Source organism: Equus asinus, chromosome 15 (assembly GCF_041296235.1).
Source record: "Equus asinus isolate D_3611 breed Donkey chromosome 15, EquAss-T2T_v2, whole genome shotgun sequence".
NCBI lineage: Eukaryota > Metazoa > Chordata > Mammalia > Perissodactyla > Equidae > Equus > Equus asinus.
This window is the reverse complement of record NC_091804.1, coordinates 36,116,149-36,133,134: the sequence shown is the minus strand read 5'-3', so window position 1 is coordinate 36,133,134 and position 16,986 is coordinate 36,116,149. Positions and strand designations below refer to the sequence as shown.

General features: G+C 54.2%; 2 protein-coding genes across 7 annotated transcripts in view; one reads left to right on the top strand and one right to left on the bottom strand.

The window, feature by feature from the left end:
• NCOA5 (nuclear receptor coactivator 5) overlaps window positions 1-2,182 on the top strand; it is a 30,005-nt gene extending 27,823 nt beyond the window's left edge. For all 4 annotated transcript variants that reach the window (XM_044748136.2, XM_044748138.2, XM_070486007.1 and 1 more), the window contains one exon: window positions 229-2,182. In XM_044748136.2, the coding sequence (XP_044604071.1) occupies window positions 229-818 (590 nt within the window). In that variant the 3' untranslated portion in view covers window positions 819-2,182. The remainder of the gene's footprint in view (window positions 1-228) is intronic.
• Window positions 2,183-3,029: 847 nt separating this feature from the next.
• Window positions 3,030-16,986, bottom strand: part of SLC12A5 (solute carrier family 12 member 5) — a 36,551-nt gene continuing 22,594 nt past the window's right edge. For 2 of the 3 annotated variants that reach the window (XM_044748487.2, XM_044748489.2), the window contains exons 12-26: window positions 16,780-16,954; window positions 16,092-16,210; window positions 15,672-15,770; window positions 14,627-14,746; window positions 14,192-14,296; window positions 12,858-13,026; window positions 10,839-11,034; window positions 9,768-9,937; window positions 9,200-9,331; window positions 8,169-8,276; window positions 6,887-7,009; window positions 6,594-6,793; window positions 6,237-6,251; window positions 5,840-5,973; window positions 3,030-5,634 (exon numbers count right to left, since the gene is read on the bottom strand). In XM_044748487.2, the coding sequence (XP_044604422.1) occupies window positions 5,543-5,634; window positions 5,840-5,973; window positions 6,237-6,251; window positions 6,594-6,793; window positions 6,887-7,009; window positions 8,169-8,276; window positions 9,200-9,331; window positions 9,768-9,937; window positions 10,839-11,034; window positions 12,858-13,026; window positions 14,192-14,296; window positions 14,627-14,746; window positions 15,672-15,770; window positions 16,092-16,210; window positions 16,780-16,954 (1,957 nt within the window). In that variant the 3' untranslated portion in view covers window positions 3,030-5,542. The remainder of the gene's footprint in view (window positions 5,635-5,839; window positions 5,974-6,236; window positions 6,252-6,593; window positions 6,794-6,886; window positions 7,010-8,168; window positions 8,277-9,199; window positions 9,332-9,767; window positions 9,938-10,838; window positions 11,035-12,857; window positions 13,027-14,191; window positions 14,297-14,626; window positions 14,747-15,671; window positions 15,771-16,091; window positions 16,211-16,779; window positions 16,955-16,986) is intronic. The other variant, XM_044748488.2, reaches the window with a different exon arrangement.

The following is a 16,986-nucleotide window of genomic DNA, read 5'->3' as shown; positions in this document are numbered from 1 at the left end:
GTGGTAACCAAGATGGATGCCCTTTTTTCTTTAAGTAGTTCTGTGGGAGAACTAGACTGTCTTCTGGAGACAGCACATACCGTGAAGTGGCTCCATTGGGAAATTGATTTTATAGTCTGTGTACTGTGTGATTGATGTGATAAGTGATTATTGTTCTTCCCTAGGCTGCTAAGCCTCCTGCCCATGGAGGGTACTTTCAACCAGATACCTCCTCCTTCTGTCTTCTAGGCCCGATTTCCCGCCAACCACTCGGGGCGACCTCGGGTGCCTCGCTGAAGACACAGCCAAGCTCCCAACCGCTCCAGAGCAGCCAAGTGCTCCCCTCTGCTACACCCACTCCAGCTGCACCCCCCACCTCCCAGCAAGAGCTTCAGGCCAAAATCCTCAGCCTCTTCAATAGTGGCACGGTTACGGCCAATAGCAGCTCTGCGTCTCCCTCTGTCGCTGCCGGAAATACCCAGAACCAGAATTTTTCCACAGCAGTGAACAGCCAGCCTCAGCAAAGATCACAGGCCTCTGGCAATCAGCCTCCAAACATTTTGGGACAGGCAGGATCTGCTCGGAACATGGGCCCCAGGCCTGGGGCTCCTTCCCAAGGGCTCTTTAGCCAACCTTCCAGTCGCCTGGCACCTGCCAGCAACATAGCTAGCCAGAGGCCAGTGTCTTCCACAGGTATCAACTTCGACAATCCAAGTGTGCAGAAGGCTCTCGACACCCTGATCCAGAGTGGCCCTGCCCTCTCCCACCTGGTTAGCCAGACCACAGCACAGGTGGGGCGGCCCCAGGCCCCCATGGGATCTTACCAGAGGCATTACTGAGGCTAAATCTCTCGACTGCCCCAGCCCCTCATCCCCTGGCCTCCTCCCATCTATTGCGTTCTAAATAGAGTCATTGGAGGATGTTCTCCGCGCCTGTCCAGGTCCACATCGAATGTCATAAGTTTCTACCACCTGCTCTCTGTTCTGCCCAAGGCTGTGTTGCTTATTCCTTCCAGAGTCAGAGTTTATACTGCATTTGGGGGTGTATCTTTTTTTGTTGTTTTTGTTTTTTGTAGAAAATAAATATCTCTGGGTCAGTTGGGCAGTACAGGTGTCTGGGCTCAGTTTATATTTCATGGATTTCTCTTGTCTGTCTGTCAGCTGGAGTTGGGGGTAGGGCAGAGGAACAAGCCACACCCCGATTAGCTGAGTTTGGGATGCCATTTTCATGTCAGTAGCCACTGCCTTTGTTCATTTTGAACCTACCAAGGTTTTCCAGCCTCTCACAGGCCAACCAGAGCTCCAGCTCCCACCTGCAGCTCCTGCCTAGGGTGGCAGAGGAGCAGGCGAGGCTTGGCAGGCATGGTGTCATCATGCCCCATCCCACATGGGTGGGAGTCTGCTTGAGGATTCATAAATCAGCTGCTCTGGAGCTGTTGAGGAGTGGCCATGGCAGCCACAGAAGCAGGCTCTTTTCTGCCTGACCCAGGGTTGTTGATTTTTGGTTTTCTCTTTTCTTTTTTGTTTTCATTTACATTGGAGGATTTCCAATGGATTGAACAGCTCCAGTCACCAGCAGTTTAACGTGAACTGTGAATCTGGGCCCCAACCACTCCTGCCCCACCTTAACGGTTTCTGTCAGCCTCTCCATCTGCAGTCGTAGTTTCATGGAGTCACTTCTGAGAAGGCAACTCTAGACTCTGGCAGTGAACACCTATTTTTTCAGTGATTGTTTTGAGCTTTTGGCTCAAAAATCAGACTCTTGTTTTCATCTGGACTCTTGTTTTCTGAGCAGCAGGAGGTAGGGACCATTTTGATGTCAGATTTTTGGTAGCTGGACATGTTCTTGACACGGGCAGCTGTTCATAACTTTTGAGCCAGAGTGAAATTATTAGAGGGATGACTTCTGGCTGCTGCTCTAAATGGAGCCAAAGGAAGCTGCCCTCTCCCTAGGGAGGGTGCTCGTCAGAGCCCTGTGGATACAGTCTCAAGGGGCCCCTGGCAGGGACGAGGGAGAGCAGTGACTTCAGCTGAGTCCCTGCCAGTGGCTGAGCAAGCAATGGTTTCAAAAACTCGAGGTCCCCAGATGGCAGCATTTTATGTTCTGACCTGTTTGTGTTATATAGTGTTTTTTTCCTCTTTGGAACTCTTGTGTTGTTAATAAGATGAAATGATTACTTTTTAATTAAAATGGATAAGTAAAAGCTGTGTCGTCTTTTTTTGGGTGTGCACATCTGCAGGACCTCTTTGTGGGGCGTTCCTTCCCAGGGTTGGAAGGTGAGGGTTCGTGAAGGAGCACTGACTGGTTTCAGTGTGCCGTGAGGTCTGCCCCTGTTGTCCTCAGCCTGTGGTCAGGCCTCAAAACCTCCTTCAGTCCTAGCTTCTCCTGCAGCCCACCTAGATAACAGCTTTCATGACAGGTCAGAACAAAGCCTGCTGACTGACTGGAGCACTGGGTTATACATCCTTGTTGGTGGTAGACTGAATGTGTCAGCAGGCTTGTCCTCTCATTCCACAAGAGGAAAACAGGACCATGAGGAGGCCCCTTTTGGCCAGTGGCCAGTGGAGTGGGGCGCTCTGTTTTGATTTCGTCTCAGTTGCCACCCTTTGTTCCGCCCATTATGCAGGGAGTTGGCAAAACCATAGAGCCACAGAGCTGTAGAAGCCTTGGAGAGCATTTAATAGCCAACTTCATCAGGAAACTTGGGCTGCGTGTGGTGAAGTGACTGGCACAAGGCCTCCAGTGGGTTAGGGACCAAAATGATGACAGCACTGAACCTGACCTGGTACGTGCTCACTGTCTCACGGAAGATAATGTTAGTGCATTATTATAATGTTATATTAGTCCCTGCTGCTAGTTCCTCTGTCCCCCTGGGTCGGTCCCAGCATAGTCAGTACACGAACCACACCTGGAGGATCAGCCCATCCCTCTGTCAGTGAAGGTCAGTGGTTCTGATTAAGAGTGTGGGGTCCTGGAGAGCCAACTTGAGTACCCCTCTTCCCCCCTGTTGATTCTCGCCTGAGCGTCCAAACAGCATACCTCAGGCTGTGAGGGGTATAATAAAATTATTTTTATTGCATTTTGTGCAGACAGGGGTCTAAAAAATTAATACAGTAAAAGCTGTAAAGCATTAAATGGGAGCATTCAACAATAAAGGAAAGAACCAACCCTCTCCTTTTCATATTGGCACAAAGAACACAAGATCAATACTGAGGCAGAATGTGGAATACTGAAACACTGAAAATTAAAGGCAGGCCTAGTAATAGTAATAAATACTCTTGATTTGGTTTGCAACCTCTCCTATTTACAATGGTTTTCAACTTCATTGCATTGTCCTGCACATAGATCGTCTGAAACAAAAGCAACACTAGTTATCACTACAAGGCTATTGAAATATTGCACTCAGAACGAAAGTCACTTGAATGGACATGAAACATCTAGCTACAATGATTATAAAGATAATTTGGTGAATGACTTGTGAGATAACATTCATAACAAATATTGCACATGTAGCACAGAAAACTTGGGTTTTTGTTGTGGGATGTTTGTTTTCATGAACGGAAACTTTGCTCTTGCCAGCCAGTCTAGGCCCAGATAGTGCAACTTTGGTTCCCTAATTGGTGTTGATGCATCCCCTTCCCTCCTGCCCAGCCCACCACTTCAGCCCGGAATGCTCAGGCCCCCAGGAGGCGAGACCCAGCTGTGGTTCTCAGAGGGAAGTCTTTTGGAGGATGCAGGGGGGCTGGTGTCTGATACCTCCTACTTTCTGATTACTGCCTGGAAGAATCCAGCTCTCTGGTCAAATCTCAGAGGGGCCGCAGCCTAGCTGCAGCCACACCTGACCCAGTCTAGATGGCACTAGCTCCAACTCTCTGCCTTGGGCTCAAAGAAAGGAAGTGGTGAGGTCAGGAGTACCAGTAGCCCCAGCTCTGGGAGGTGGGCAGGATGTCTAAGTGTGACGGTCAGGGCCCTGGGGCTGGAGGTACTGTACCCAGTCCCAGAGGGCGCTGGAACGATCATGCAGTGCCTGTCCCCCTTAGTAGCGTGCCCTGGGGGAAGGGAACCCAGCCAATGCGCCTTCTCTACTGATAGAGGGCGCCTCTGACCAGGCTAGTGGAGCAGAAGCGCTAAGGACTGGAGTTGGAGAAGCCAAAGGCCCTGGGTCCTAATTGGAGGAGGGCAGAGACGCGCTAAGAACCAAGCACATGGCGACTCCAGCTCTCCCCGCCGGCCCAGATGCCTGGGAGACGCAGCTGGAGGCTGCTGCTAGGCAGCGAGGCCAGGCCCCGGGATGCAGGGAAGGCGGCTTGGGTCCCCGAGGCCGGAGCTGCCAGCTGCCAGATGGAGGGCGGGGAGGGAACATCGGGGGCAGCGCTGGGGCCTCCCGGGTGAGTCCTGCCCCTAAACAAAAATCGCCCCCCTCCTCCCTCACCTGTCCCGGGGAGGAAACTCCAGGGAGGGGATGCCCTCCAGGTCCCCGATTTCAGTCTTTGGCGAGGAGCCACGGGATAGGGGGAGCAGGCGACAAGCCGTCTGAGGAGAGACGCCTCTCCCCCAGGAAGGCACCGGGGCGGGGCTTCCTCGGTGGGGCGAGGCCTCTCTCGGTTCCTCCCCCTTGAGGAGCGTCCCTCCCCTATCCTGGCCCCAGCTTGCATAAGAGCCGATGAGAAGAGGCTGCCACGTCTCTGCAGCCGCAGTGGAAGCTCGTATCTGCTGGGAGGCGAATCCAGGAAAAGTTAGACACTTGTCTCACCTTGTCAATGAAAAGAACTAGAGGGAAGGGTCGGAAGCCAAGGGTGCGCAGAAAGGGCGAGGAGGCGAGAGTGGGTCGGGGGTGTCGAGGGACCAGGACCATGACTCCCGCCTTGGCCTAAAGCACTTTTGCTCTCAAACTCTCCGACCCGAGGCCTCTGCCTCCTCTGGACGCCCCCAGCGGGAGAGAGCTCGACAGTGGCGAGAAGAGAAGTCCGTTACGCTTCTAGTCACAGAAACATGGGGACGTTAAAAATACACGCGATGTCTCCTGTACACTATGTATAGGCTCGGCCGGCCCGCGCCCGGAGGCCCCGCGAGGAGGGGCGGCGGAGACGGCCGAGCGCGGACCCCCTACCCCGCGCCCGCCGGGCCGCCGGGAGCCGGGAGCAGCGCCGGAGGAGCGCGGAGGGAGGACGGGGCGGGCGTGGAAAGAGGGAAGGGCCGCACGGACTACCTGGGCGTCCTCAAAGCCCCAGCTCCTCTCCTCTCCTCTCTTCTCCGCGCCGCCTCCCGACCTTTCTTGCAGAGCCTCCTCCGGCGGGGCGAGGCCGGGCTTAGAAAAAGGGCCGCGCAGCCGGCGCCGACAGAGAGACGCACCAACGGGGCGCTCGGGGCTCTGGTCTCCGCACGGGGGCGGTCCTCTCCGAGTCAGCCCCGACGGCCCTGGCCTCCGAGCTTCAGGCAGCGGGGAAAGGGGCCGGGGCGGACACAGGGTCTGTATGTAAACGGTGACAGCGGCGGGGGGCGCGGCGAGGGCTCCGGGGCCGCGGGCCGGGCGCGCTGGGGCCCGGGTGGCAGGTCCTGGCTCTCAGGAGTAGATGGTGATGACCTCGCGGCCGCCGCCGCGGACCAGCATCACCCGGTCCAGGTGCTCGGTGAGGACCTCGAGGAACTCCATGTCTGAGCGCCCGTCAAGGAGAAAGACCCGTCCCCTTCCCTTCGGATGGAATTAGGGTCGCGTTCTGCCGCCAGAGAACTCTGGGCCCGCATCCCTGTCCGAGGTGCTGATTCTGAAGCAGCAACGGCTCAGCTCTTCCATCCCAGGCTAGGACCCAGGTCCCCTGTCGTCCACCCCCCACTTCCCCCAGCTTTAAATCCAGGATACAATTTTCGTCACCATTGCGGTTGCGGGGAGGCCCAGGCATGTTGAGCAAAACAAGCTTGGCATCCCGGGATTTCTTCACGATGACCTCGTTCAGCCGCACGGCTGTGTGCATGCGCCGCACGTTGGACTGGTTCCTGGGGGAGGGAGGAGGGGAGGAGAGCGGGTGAGCCTGGAAGAGGGGAAAGTTGGATCCAGTCGCCCTCCCAGCCCCAGGCAAACTGAGCTGCTGAGACCTGGTCCTTGCAAGCCAGGGACCACCAACCCGAGACCTCTCCAAGCTGGGGTATTCAGAAACCCTAGAGGTCAGGGGCACGAATTGAGGGCTCATGACAGAGTGAGGAGAGTAGGGACCCTGACCAATCCAGGAGAGAGAATTTAAAAACTCTGAAGCACTTACAAGTTCTCCCACTCCCTTCGGGAAACACAAGAGAAGCAAAGTGAGGAAGAAAAAGAGAGGAGTCAGAAAAAGCAGGAGAGGCTGGGGACATGAGCCACCATCATCCACCCTGAGCGCACACTGGGCCTGCTCTCGCAGCTGCCCAGCCTTCACCTTTCCACTGCCTGCACCGGGGAGTTCCGACCTTTAGCAATCGGGCCCAACCCCCAAGTCCTCAGATGGGGAAACCGAGATACAGTCTGGGCTGGATCTTCAGACTGTCAGACCAAGACCCCTTCTGCTTGTTTGCTCTGTCATGGGGGACAAGGACCCTGTAGGCTCACTCCAGACCCCAGCCCTTAGCCCCTAGGCCCATACGGCTTCATGCTGAAGAAGTCCTTGATGCCCTCGGAGGAGACGGGACTGGGGCCCTTATTCTTCTCTGCCGCCGACTTGTCCTTGGTCCAGGTGAGATGCACTTTCTCAGGATCTGCATCCCCCTCCCCCTCGGGCTCCTCCCCTGGGGACGGTGAGCTGCTGGGGCAGCTGGGAGCACTCTGGTCATGGATCAGCTGCACCTGAGGGGTGAACGAAGGGACAGCACGTGACCCCCACACCAGGCCAAAGGTTCTGCTCCCACAGGCTGGGGCCAAACCAGCCCAGCTGCACACCTCCTCTTCTGGCTTCTCCTCACTGTCGCCAGCTGTCTCTTCTGGGACGTTGAGGCGGAGCCGAGTGTTGGCGGGATTCTTCCTCCGGATTGAGCCGCGAGACTCATCTGTGATACTCTGGATCTAGGGAGTGACACAGGTTGGTGCCAACTCTGCTGAGAGTCAGCACTCACGCCCTGCAAAGAGCTCCCACCAGAGCTGATGTTGAACCAGGATGCACGCTTTCAGGAACTGTACCAGTTGTTAAAGTATTGCAATGCTTCCATACCAAATAGCTATTGCCCCACTTACCTGGCCACTCCAACTCCTCTCCAGAACCCCTGACCTCCCCACTGTCCAGCAACCAAAGCATTAACACCCAGCCCAGCCGGGCTCTACCTTAGCACTTTGGTCCAGCGTCAGTTCTGATTGGTCAGTGCACATGCCATTGCTCACAGTTTTTACAATCACCCCTGGATAACAGCCTGGATGACATCTTTGGAGGTCCATCCTTCCCAGCTTAAAGGGGTACCTATCACTCATCCCCCTGAGGATCCATCAACCACAATCCAGTAGATGTATTACCCACACCTGCGAGACCCATAACCATGGTCTGTCACCCTCATCTATATACAATCTGCCACCTATTCCCCCAGGCAACCTGCCACTCACCTCGAAGAGTTCTTCTGTCCCCAGGCCCAGGATACCATCACTCATTTGCCCAAGGACCTGGAGTGGGTCTCTGGAGTGGGTCTTTTATTCAAACTCCAGGGTCCCACATTACCCACACCTGGGAGATCTCACCCCCACACCCCAAAGGAGGCTCATCATCATCACCCCTGAGAACCCATCAACTACACCCTGGGAGGATTGCCCCCAACTCCCACCATCAGCTATATCCCTAAATATCCATCCATTACCCACTCTCGGGGGGTCTATCACATGATCCTTGATATCAACACTGGTATCCACGCCCCTAAGGAATCATCATCCATGCATATTTAGCATCGACTATTTTCCCTTGGATCACAGAAGTCACACACAGAGATCTGTCACCCATGCCAGAGCCCCTCTGCATCCTGGCTGGGAGGCCTGACAGGTGCAGCTGCACTGTGTACCCCTGCTGCTGGGGAGCCCAGTGCCAGGAGGCAGGGTGGGGGGAATAAGAGTGATGAGTAATGCTCTAGGGCGACGGTGGCAGTGCCAATGGCCACGAGTGTCAGCCCTAGGCCATCCCAAACCTGTGCAGACCTAGAAGTGGTGGCAGCTTGAGGCTCTCAGAGCCAAGGCAGGGAAACCTCACCTCCCGTTCCCGCTCATTCTTGGTTAAATGCATCTGTTTGAGGATCTGGGAACGCTGTTCCATCACCAATGTCTTCTCGTAGGTGTAAGCCGAGATGTCGCTTTCATGCTGTGGGCAGGCAGGAGTGGGGTGAGGGGGGCAAGGAAGGAAAGCAAGAGCTCTAAGCTCAGGTGCAAGGCCAAGGGAAGGGAGGCGGGACCCCTTCCTTCTGCCAGCCTCAGGCTTCCCTGTCCAATGACCTAGTTTAATCAACAAATGTGAGAAGCGAGGACAAAGCAGAGGGCGATGCTCCTTGAAGGCAATGCAGCTCATTCCATCCTCAGCCCAGCACAGGACTGGTCGTATAAATGGGTGAATTAATGAATGAGTGGATTAATTAATTACCTGGGTGGGTGGAAAAGGGGAAGAAATTTTAAGAAGAACAAAGGGATGAATGAATACATAATGGATGAATGGATGGGTAAGTGAGTGAGTGAATATGTTACTGAATCTATGGGTAGATTGGTGAGATGAGTGGGTGGATAAATAAACAGAGGGGAAGGGATGGACAAGAGGCTGTACAGTGTAATTGCTGGGAGCATGGACTCTAGAGCCAGCCTGCCTGGGTTTGAATCCTGGCTCCGCCACTTAGTGTGCCTTGTTGGGCAAATTACTTAACCTTTCTATGCCTCAACTTCCCAATCTGTAAAATGGAAATGTGGATAATTGTATCTATTTCATTGGTTGTTGTGAGAATTAATATATGTGAAGTGCATGGAACAGCGCCTCACACATAATGAGCACTGTTAGACATGGCTATCCTTACAAAGGAGAAAGGGACGGATGGATGGATGGATGGATGGATGGATGGATGGATGGACGGATGGACAGACTCTTGGGTGAATATGTGAGAGGCTAAGAATGGATAAGGGGAGCAGGGATCCAGCATCATAAGCTGATGGGTGCTGGGGTTGCCCTACTTCCTCCTGGGGCCAAGAAGAAAGAGGGCCAGGTAGACTTCAAAACTGCAGGAGTGGCTCCTGGGAACTCACCATCTCCACCACCTCAACCTCTGCAGTGATACGTAAATGATACAGAAATGTAGTCAGGTCCTTCTTCATCTGGATGCTATTGTCATCCATCTGGGCCACAGTGAAGATACGCATCTTGCATTTCCGCCAGACCTAGAGGGGTGAAGGGGACCCAGAAGGATCCAGCCCAGATGCAGGGCGGAGATGCAAGGCCAGAACCTAGACAGGACCCTCACCCTTCCCAGCCACCTTCCCACACATACATGCAGACCCGAAACCCTCAGCACCGCTCCCTACATAAGCTCTCGTGCTTAGGTGAGGTCCCCCTGCTTGGGGAGGATCACCTGCTTGGGTTAAGCACTGCTTTGCTTTACAATGCAAGGACACTCGCAGCGGGAAACAATCAGTTCCTCGCATCTCAGATTGAAGGAGGTGACCAGATCCCTTTCCCAGGAGCTCCCAAGGGAAGAGCTCACACGGAGGCTGGCCCTGGCCAGAGCCCATGAGCCTCGCCCACAGATGTGCACACACGCACAGAGATGCATGCATGCACACGTAGACACGCACACGTGCACGCACACACGCTCACCTTGTGGTGCCGCAGCAGGAAGGGCAGCAGCATGAGCATGCCTCCATCATGCACAATCCACCAGACGTCGATGCTGCCTTCAGAGAAGCGCTCCGGGTTCCCAGGAAACATGGAAACATTCTTGGTGACCAGCAGGGCCAGGTGACCAGCTGTGGTTTCCCGGACCAGCTCTGGGGGCAGCCAAGGAGAGATCCAGACAGGAAAACAGTGACCCTGGTCCCCTCCTGCACCCAGCAGCAGCCACAGGGGCTCCTGGCACCCAGCACCCCACCCCATCTGCCTTGGCCTTGGGCTGAGTAGTCAGAAAACCAGCATCTACCTGAGCTCATCACTTATCTGTTGTTTGGATTTGGGAAAGGCTCTCAAACTCTCTGGGCCTCAGTTTTCCCACCTGTCAAGTGGCAATAACATCACCTGCCCTTTCTGATTATTAAGAACTCTACCATGCATGGCCTCACTTAATCCTCCCAACCATCTTATAACTATGATCTACATATAAAAGAGATGGAATAGCCTGGAGTTAACATGCAGCCTCTGGGTCTACCAGCTGTGTGATCTGGAGCAAACTCCTTAATCTCTCTGTGCCTTAGTTTCACATCAATAAAATGGAGATAACAAGGCCCAGCCCTCAGAGGACTGCTGACAGAATTACAGACAAAGAAAGCCTCAGTTTGTCTGGCATACAGAACGCAGTCTATAAATGTTATTTATTATATTTCTATAACCAACTATTACCAAGGAATCTGACGCTCAGAGAGAGTGACTTTTGCACAATCACACAGCTAGGAAGAACCAGAAGTGGGATTGAGACCCAGGCCTCTGTGACTTCAAAGCTGTAGCTCTTTCCACTGCCCTGCACTGTCTTCTTCCCGGGGCTGTGAGCCCTGCAGCAGCCAGAACCGTCTCATTCATGCCTCAGTCCCAGCACAGGGCCCGGCACATGGCTGGCTTTGAACACCATCATCTGCCTCTGCTGAATCCACAACTGTCAAGCCTGGGAAATGACCCACAGGCCCAAAGAAGGAGAACCCGCCCTCAGCCCTCCACCGCCCCCAGCACCCCCAGCCTTACCAATGAAGTTCCTCCACGTCTGATGATCTTCCTTCTGCCGCCAGTTGCGGGGCCAGCCGACGAGCACAGTGTTGTGCTGCAGGCCCCCAAGGCCCCCAGACTGAATCAGATGGGACACACCGTCACGCAGGTTGGAGGAAATCACCACCTGGCAGAAGCCTTTGACCTTCTCTGCCTCCATCAGGCGCCGGATGGACTGGGGGTTGGGGGGAAGGGAGTCAGACAAGGACCAGCCTCAGGCCTCCTTGGCCTTGCCTGGCCCCTTGCAGCCTCCCTTCCTCTTATCTCTCCCCTCCATCATCCCAATCTTCCCGAAGCTCAGCTCTGATCATGTCAGCCTCTGGCACCAGAATCCTGCATGGCTCCCCATCACCTCTGGCCCCCATTCCGTGTTGATCAATCACAACTCTGCATGGTCAGACTCCACCCTTTGCACCAGCCCGCTGTTGCTCACACAGTCCCCCAGGAGCTCTCTACCACCACCCGGAGCCCTCCCCGCATTGTACATTACACCCTGCCTGGTCCAATTCAACTGCCACCTTCTTCAGAGACCAACCCCTACCCAGACTGGAATGAAACTTGGCTCCTCTGCATGGCCAGACAATTTGTTTTTCACAATTTTTAAAAGTGAGCATACTGATAAGTATTTTAAGTGCACCTTCAATCTGCACTATGAGGGAAGTGTTCCTACTATTCTCATTTTACAGAGGAGGAAATTGAGGCTCAGAGGAAGTAAAACTTGCTGAAGGCCACACAGCTAATGGATGTTATTGTAGGGGTTCAACCCCAGGGGTCAGACTCCATCCGCCACACCCTTCCCACTACCCTGACGTCAAACAGAGACGGTTTCCATTCCTACCTCTGCTACTTCCTGGCTGTGTGACCTTGGGCCAATCAACTGACCTCTACAAGCCTCAGTTTTCTCATCTGTCAAATGGAGATCACGACAGCCACCCCATTGAGGAATCAGGAGTATTACACAGCATGATGTGGGTCAGTCTTGGTGTACTGCCCAACAGAAACACCCAACACGCCCCCTTCCTCTGCTGTTACTAACTCTAATGCGGCACCTGCCAACATCGCATGGGGCTGACAGCCTCTGTGTATGTTCTGTCTTCCCCACCAGCCTGTGACCACCCCTAGCGCTGGACTTGGTCTTACACATCTCCATCTCCCCCGTGCCTAGCCCGGTGCCTGGTACACAGCATGTTCTCAACCGCTGCATTTTTAATTAAACTGACCAGTGGAAGCCACCAGCCGTGGGCCCTGACAGATTGGTGTGAACGGCCCAGCCAGGCAGAAACAGCCACTGTCACAAGCCATTAGGGGTGCCCCTCCCCGTCCCACCTCACCTCCCTCAGGCCCCCTTTCCTCTCTCCACGATTAGTCACAGACCTGGGGGAAGAAAGGGCTGAATCACAGAGAGAACCCACTTCCTCTGCTGCCCACCAGGTTCCAGACACCTGTTAGCACCCTGTAATGTAGACACCAGCTGTCCCAGCCCACAGTGGCTCTGTGCCCTGCTCCACGGGCATGGACCAGTGGACGGGGAAAAGGGCAAGTGACCCAGAACCAGGGTCCCAGGTTCAAATCCTGACTAGGCTTCCAGCCAGCTTTGTGACTTTCAGCAAGCTGCTTTTCCTCTCTGGGCCTCAGTTTCTTCCTGTGCCAACTCCACACAGTGGGGGATTGAAAGAATCCGCAGATGTGAAAGCACTCTGAAAGATTTATACTCTGGCAGGAAGAAGTCTAGAGTAGGAGTCAAGCAGTCCTGGTTTCTGACCTGACTTCTCTAAGCCTCAGTTTCCTTATCTATAAATTGACCCTTCTAGCTCTGATTGTGTTTGGTTCTGCAAGTTGGATTCTAAGGAATTCACTCCCTGAGCCCTTGGACTCCTCTTCTAAGGCAGAGGGCAGAAGGGCCTGAGCCCCCTTTGATCTCAAAGGTGGTAAGGAAGAAAAGAGCAAAGGGACAAGGACTGTCCTGAGCGCCCTGTCCTCCCCCCTCCCTCTGCTCACCTCCTCTGCCCGCTGGGCCTGGGGATGGTTGTCCAGAAAGGTCCCCTCAAGGACAGAGCCCACAATGGTCAGGCCCTTTCCTGCCTTGAGCTGGGAGGTCAACGAGAGCAGCTGTGGGTGTACCACGTTCTGATCTTGGTCCACGCGCACCAGCACCAGCAGCTGTGGCCTGAAGAGGGTGCAAGGTCATTTGATCTATCCACCACCCACCATACACCCTTTCGTCCATCCATTTCCTTGCATATCAGCCCATCCAACCATCTCCCATGCATCTATCACTCCACCCGCCCATCCATCTCTCCATCCACCTCCCTCACCCATCCATCCATTCAACCACCTACTCATCTACTTTACCCTTCAGTCATCCACTCACATTCATATTAGTTTACCTACACCTGTATTATTCACTCAATTATCCACATATCCACCTACCATCATCCATTCACACATCCATATATTCACCGAACTACCCTCTCTTACATATATACACTTAGCCACCTATCCATACTTAGCCACTCATTTCCTTATTCATTTAGCCATCCCATCCATCCAACCAGCCATCAATTTAACAGCATTCTCAAGGCATCTACTCTGGGCTAGACCCTGTGCTAAGCATTTGAGAATTCACAGACAACAATGCAAAACCCCAGTTTAGTAAGCATCAGCAAGGACAAGCCAGCAATGTCCTAGGCATAGATCAGACTTCCAGGCCTCACTCTTGGCAAAAGAAGCCTGAGGGAGGTGAATGAGGGGCTGGGCCTGCAGAGCAGTCAGTGAGAAAGCACCCTGGGCTGAGAGGTGAAGGGTGAAGATACCAGTTCTAGCTCTGCCTTCCACGACCTCTGAGACCCTCTCTGGTCCCTGATTTTCATGTGAATAAAATGGAGGGATTATTATTAATGTAGAGATTTCTAAGAGGTCCCATAACTCTCAAAGTAGATGATTCCACTTCTCCCAGAGCAAATGCTACATGATATTTTGTTTATCTGTCTCCGTGTGTGCCTTCTCCATGGAACTACGAGCTCACTACATCCCCGGAGACCAGAAGGAGGCTTGGCACATATGAGGCATTCATACATTCTTTTTAACAAATCATGGAGTGAATGCACAAATGAATGGACAGAGGGATGGTCAGGAGGCTGGAGTGGCGGGTGGAGTTTTGGAGAACAAATGTCTGGAATGCAGCGCAGCCTTGGTGTTGTAGGTGGGAAGGGTTCAGACAGGCTGAGCTGAGGAGGAGAGGTTAAGGGCACACCATTGTATGGCGGGATGGGTCAGGCCTTGCTCCCTTCTTCTCCCTCCTGAGCCCTCACACATGTGCCCCCAACACTGACCTCCAGTTCTTGGTGTGTGGGGGCCCCTCCTCCAGGCGTAAGAGGGCATAGCGAGCGGCGCTGAGAGACAGGCCTCGGATCCCATCACCCCACTCCTTCTCCGCCCTGGGGACCGGGAAGGGGATCACACGAGGGCAGAAAACCAGGGAGTGTCAGGGAGAACCGTCCATACTGAAGTGGCCGCCCCAGGGCAGAGCCATCTATCTCAGGCTCGGAAAGGATGTGTATGTTGCTCCTGCCCTCTCCATTTCTCAAAGCTTCAGCCCATCCCTCTGCCCCTGCCCCCATCTCCCAATCCACCCCCATGTCACCCTTTCCCTTCCATGCTAGCCCCATCCTCTCCCACTTCCTGCTTCATCCCCATGCCACCCCCACAACGACCCACTGCTCCTTCCTCTCCTCACTCCTCCCATCCCTCAGACTCTCCACACTCACCCACGGTACTCGATGTACTTGTAGATGAGCCCAGCAATGAGCATGGCCACCAGGGCATAATACCAGGAACAGATGAACATGAGGGCCAGGCAGAGGCTCATGCCCAGGAAGGAGAGCGTCCTGGACAATGGGAGGGAGACCCAGACTCTGAGCCCTGGCAGGGCTGTCACTGATGCTGGGGCTCAGACAGCAAGAGTTAGAAGGCAGAGGACCTGAGCAAGACCTGGGAGACTCCAGCCGGGGCTAGGGGAACTCACACCATCATCTCCATGAGCACCACGGGGATATGGGACCTTCTGGATGAATGAGCAGCTACAGACAGGGCACCACCCAATGCCCCACCCAGTTCCTGAGTCACTGCAGTGATCTGATCCTGTGATTTAGACCCTGAAGATAGCTCTGGCCACATGGGCTCTGAGGCAGGGGTCTCTAGGGAGAGTTGGAGGCAGGACCTCCCAGGAATAGTGTGCCCCCAGGAAGAGGCACCTGGCAAAGCCAGAGCACTGAGACGGAGTCAGGCAGCCCGGGTTCTATCCAGGTATGCCACAGTCCTGCTGGGCAGCCTTGGGCCAGTCCTTTCCCCTGCTTGAGCCTCCATTTCCTTTTTGTAGAACAAGCATGCTCATTCCTGCCTTGTCTGCCCCAGGGGCCTATTGTGAGGATGAAGAGCCATAGAGTAAAATGATCAGAAGGACCCCAGCCTCCACATAATGAGCATCTTCTGTGCACCAAGCACTGTAATGCTCACGGTGGTCCCATGAGGGAGGTGCAGTTATCCTGCCACTCCCAGCTGAGGACACTGAGGTTTCCTCATCTAGACTGTAAGATGGTGAGCTCTATGTGCAACGGAGGGATGATAGCTGAGACCATTTGTCATGTGTACTATTATTATTTGTGATTATAAGGAGACCCTCTCCAGGACCCTTCTCATGCTAGTTGGGCTATAAAAGCTGGAGCTTGGGGTCCTTAGAACTGGAGGAGGTGAGATTGGGGTGGAGATGAGAGGATGGTTCTGTGGGGCAGGGAGGGGGAACGGGGCACCCACCAGTGGTAATATCGAAAGCGTGGCCTCCAGTTGGGCGTCCTCAGCAGTGTCTGTACCGCACAGGCCAGGTTCACAAACATGTAGCACATCAGGAAGAACCTGGAACACAGAAAGGCCCCAGGAGAGACAGAGCTGCAAGGGGAGGCAGAGACAGAAACATAGGGAAAGAAAGGAGAAATGGGAAAAGAAACTAGGGAAGTGCTGAATCATGTTCTGGTGCTTAGGAAGGAGTTCAAAAGCCAAATCCCCTTGCAACACACCCTGATGCACATGGGGATGAATCTCTATATAACAAAGGATGGGTTTCTACTACAGCGGGGAATCTCCTGGATTGTTAAAGTGTTTGGGTGGGCTGTCCAGGGAGGATCCCAGTAGAGAGACCCCCTGAGCCGATGGGGAGGGCAAGAGGCCAGCACGCACATAGAGAGGATGGGGGCGACCTCGTCGAGGGATGCAATGAGGATGCCGATCTCACAGATGCAGGCGGTCAGGAGCAAGGCCCATGTTGGCTCTCCGTTGGCTTTGCCGTGGCCAAAGACCTGAGGATATAGCAACATCATGGGGGCCTGAGTCTTTAAAGATTTCCTGTCTCTCTCCTCCAGTCTTGGGGACCAGTGCTGTAGATCCAGGAATCCCCTAACCAATGAGGAGGTGGGGAGAGGATGCTGTATTTCTCAACCTTTAGGAGTACCCAAAGGGACACCAGGCTTCTGCTGTATCTCGCCCACTCTGACATTGGTACCTCAGTGCAGTGAAGTTCAAAGAATTCCTTAAGGGGAAAACGAACTCCAATGGGACAGAAGGAGAGGAGCTATAGGAGGCCAGCAAGTGGCCATGACTCGGTGCTCCGTCTCCCTGAGTCTCTGCCCAATCACTAGGCCAGAGGAGGAACATTTATTTTTCCTCTAAGAGCAGACTTCTCTGACCATGGCCCAAATCTCAAATAAGGCACACCCATTCTTCTTCACAGCAGTGCAGAGCAGAAGGGCCCCAGCAGGCAGCTCAAGGCTCACTTTGGCCCTGCTTCACTGTGTGGCCTCTCTGGGCAGGGGCCTGTCTGGCTGGTATAGGGGGTGGGCTGTTCTTCCCACACTTCACCCCCACTAACCTGCAGGAAGGGCACTATGCCATCCCGGGAGATGGCCTGCAGCAGGCGTGGGGCCCCCGTGAGACTCTGCAGCCCAGCCCCACAGGTGGAGAAGAAGGATCCGATGACAATGACCCAAGGGGATGGCCAGGCCAGTGTGCCTACCACCAGGTTGCCATTCACAGCTTCACCAAACCTGGAAGGAAAGAGCAAGGGGACAGGAGATGC